We start from the raw sequence: 4,001 nt of genomic DNA on the forward strand, positions 1-4,001 counted from the left end.
GTGAGGACTATTAAAGACATTGAGGCCTGCTGATCAGGGAATTAAAGCAACACACACACACACACACACACACACACACACACACACACATACACACACACACCTACAGGCACAGGCACACTTTTCACACAGACAGTTTGGGTGTGCTGTAGAAATCTCACTTCCCTTTAACTAGAAATTACAGACACCCTGCAGAGAAAGTGTGTTTGTGTGTGTAGATGGAACAGAAAGTAAAGAGGAGGTGGCATGGTAGAAAAAACTAAAGAGAAATGCTGAAGAAATAAAATAAAATAAATAAAAGTCAGGCACAACAAAATGATGGTGATAAAATAACAATGAATAAAAAGGATTGAATGAGAAAGGAAAAGATAAGGGTCATCACTATTAGGGAGATTCTGCTCGTTAGCAATGACACCCGAATAGGTTTTAATTTTTTACTCCCACGCCTCTCCTCCACTGGTGCATCTCAATTATTTGTTCAGAGGCTGGTGTGACAATAGTGTCGGCTGTGAGAGCCTTTGGGATGCTAAACAGGGGATAGGAGGTTAAATATAAGTCATTTTTAGTGGGCTGAACCTGGGGCTTTGTGCTGCCGTTGAGGAGAAGCTTCAAAGCTTCACTTAAACAGAGCAAACAAAAGAGCAAACTTGATCCTGCTTTTGAAGTTGTGGAGCTGCTGTCCAAAATGTTGGCAGCTCATATCCATCTTTTGGAAGATCATACACACACTTGAACACAGCATGCATCAGCACATGTACACATGCCAGATGTGATTTGTGTCATAATTCTCAAATGTGGACAATTGCGTGCACTTAAGTATGAATTATGGAAGGTGATAGCAAGATTTTTTTTTGCTATCTTTGTTCTTAAATAGAATAATAAGTATTCTTAAAATTATCCTCTTAAAATATAACAGTTACACCATGTAATATGATATTCAGCTCTGTTTTTGAACTGGATGTTCAAAGAGGGTTTAGATCTTCCTTGGATGACTCCAGAGTGAAGAAAAGTAAAAAATTACTTTTATGTCATTGTATGTTGGTTCAGTGAAAAATATTAACTCTCACAGTTTGCACTCCATATCTCATAGTTAGAGCCAAATATATATGTAATATTATTTCTGTAATCAGTTGTAATCAATAATTGAAAATAATGTTTTTAAAGAAAAACAGCTGGAATAAAAATGTATTATTCTGATCATTTATTATGCATTAAACAGAACCACAGGTGGCATGTGAAGTGATCTTTTTGTTATTACTTCTTGTTGTAGAGTATCAAAATATTTAATAAGGGTAGAGATGTATTTCTTTATTTACACATCTGAGGAATTGATAGATAAAAGTCGGGACCTGAATGTCTGTTTCCACTGATGTAAAAGAATGCCCGAGTCTATTGGAATTTATTTTTTTCCTCAGCTCTTCAAACACAGTCGTCCCTGAAAGGATGCGCAAATGTAAAAAAACAGTTATTTAAATAACTACAACACGAAGGATTTGGTTTTAAGTTCTTTATAAATATCTTCAGATAAATAGTGTTATAATACAAGCATAACATTTTAATGCACTGCTAGAGAATACACAAAAAAGTGCAACAGGCCTAATTAAAAATTACGAAGGTCTACTTGTCTTTAGCCGGTAGGCCTGCCAATGATTGAAGTAAAATAAGTAGAATAACAGCAAAAATCAAAAAACAGAGCAGTTGATTTGCATTTGAAATCATTTCGGACTGTTTGTCTCCTAAATCAAAGCTTTCTTTGGGATTAGCATCTCTACCAGTCTGATTGTATTTATCAGTGCCACATTACAGTATGTGGTAAATGCCCTCACAAATTGTGCAAATAAATCATGATTTCAATCAACATGAGTCTAATGAAAAATCCATTACACAGCACAATGTTAAACTTAATTTTACAACGTTCTTACAGCTGCACGTAATCTATTTGTCGTCTCTGATAAGTCTTATTTCGGGTAATCTCAATGTCTTTCTCGCTTTATTTATTTTTTCTTTTCTTTCAAAAATAGCCTGCAATTTACCCGGTTAGGACAGCAGGAGGGCCGGGTGTAGAGGGTTCCCTTTTCCCTCTAGCAGATCGCTTTTCTCCATCAGTGAGGACGGTGAGCAGATCTGGGCCGGGCCGGACTGCAGACCCGTCAAACCCGGCACGGGACCCAGGGACGGGGTGGGTTTTATTGGCACTGGAACGGCTGGCAGGGTTTGCCCGTTGGCGTTGTGGTACAGGCCCTTGGCTGACACGCTGAATGGTGCGTACTCGGAGGATGCTGGCACGGATACGCCACCCATAGACTCTGATAGCATGCCGACGTGCGGCCACATAGAATTGACCATGCTGCTGAGCTGAGGGGGCACCGGGTAACCCAGATGGTGCATAACCGAGGTAAGGGGAAGCCCACTGGCCATCACACCCTTGTAGTCCCTTCCTATAATGTTCTCTATGGCAAATGGGTGTTTAAACCCACCGGGCTGTGCGCAAGTTATGCCCCCGTAACCCTGAAAGTGAGGAAGGCGACCCACGTTTGGAGGGGCGGCTGAGTGGTCGTGGTGGCTGGATGCAGTTCCCAACTTGCTGCCAGGGTGATGGTGGTGATGGTGGAAATAGTGCATCATGGGGGAACTCTTGCAGGTCATATGCTCGGCACGCAGCACCTTGAAGCGCTTCCGTCTCCTCAGGAAGCTGCCGTTCTCAAACATGTCACCGCAGTCCGGATGAAGAGCCCAGAAGCTGCCTTTCCCCGGCTGATCAGGCCGACGGGGTATCTTGATGAAGCAGTCGTTAAATGAGAGGTTGTGTCGCAGGGAATTCTGCCATCTCTGGGTATTCTCTCGATAATATGGAAAGCGATCCATGATGAACTTATAAATGTCACTCAGAGGCAGCATCTTTTCAGCTGAGTTCTGAATAGCCATCGCTGTGAGTGATATGTAGGAGTACGGAGGCTTCTGGTCGCTGTAAGAGTTTTTCCCTGGACGAGGCATAGCTGGTTACTCTTTTCTTGAAGTTTAAATTCTTGAATAAAAATGCTTTTAAAGTTTTTTTTAACGTTTTTTTTTTTTTGTTTTTGTTTTACGAGTTCACTTGCCAGTCTTCATATCAGTCTCCATCTGACTGATCTGCTCCAAAGCTCTGAGCCATCAGATTATATTACCTGCTTTATCGATTAATAGTGAAACCCAAAGGCCCGCCGCTCAGGTAAGATCCTCGAGAGTCTCTCGCGTCCGAAAATAAGTTGTTTTTGTCCGTGTCTTCGTCAAATTATGCTTTTGAAGTCGTGCGTAAATGTCAAATTTCCGTGCGTAAAAGTTGAGAAGTCCTCCGAGTTGCTCTTGTTTCCGCGGCGGCTGAATGATGATATGAGAGGCCGGTTTGCTTTGCTGTCTGTGTGTGATGTGGCTCCTCTCCTCTTGTGCGACGCTCACACTCAATGAGCGCCGTTTTTGTAAGACCCCCGCAGGTCGCCAGCTCTATTATCTATTATCCAGACACTCAGGGGACACGTCATGAGAGAGCAGAGGGCTGTGTGTGTGTGTGTGTGTGTGTGTGTGTGTAGGGGGGGGCGGTGGGGGAATAAACATGAGAGGATGTGCGTTCAGCACATGCCTTTGCGTCTAATTTGCTGTTTACCAATCAAAGACTCCCACGTAAAGTACACGAGGACAAAATTGACACTTTTGGATTTTAACATCTAATCTTCGTTTAAAGTGGCGAATCTCCTGGAATGTCTTGGAGCAAGACAACAAAATCACCAAAGGTTTTGTGGCATTTTCTCTAAACTTGACCTTTGACCTCTCCTGCAATTTTTTAAACAGCACCAGAAGTCATGTAATGTTATAGTATTAAAGTGTTCAGTTGCTTCACATATAAAGACTGCCTTGTCATCTGTGTGTCTGCGGTGAAAGAACTGTGACGAAGAGCGTGGATTTTCGTTGAAATCTCCCCCATTCGAGTCAAGGAAACAAATAGTAAAGAATAGAATATATAAATA

The 4,001-nt window shown here is 41.9% G+C and overlaps 1 protein-coding gene across 1 annotated transcript; it reads right to left on the reverse strand.

Moving 5' to 3' along the window:
• Positions 1-1,243: 1,243 nt before the first annotated feature.
• Positions 1,244-3,662, reverse strand: foxb2 (forkhead box B2). Its single transcript, XM_085179638.1, has one exon. It carries the CDS (start codon positions 2,992-2,994, stop codon positions 2,038-2,040), a length of 957 nt encoding a protein of 318 aa, XP_085035764.1. The 5' UTR covers positions 2,995-3,662; the 3' UTR covers positions 1,244-2,037.
• Positions 3,663-4,001: the final 339 nt, after the last annotated feature.

Source organism: Neolamprologus multifasciatus, chromosome 12, assembly GCF_963576455.1.
Source record: "Neolamprologus multifasciatus chromosome 12, fNeoMul1.2, whole genome shotgun sequence".
Lineage (NCBI taxonomy): Eukaryota > Metazoa > Chordata > Actinopteri > Cichliformes > Cichlidae > Neolamprologus > Neolamprologus multifasciatus.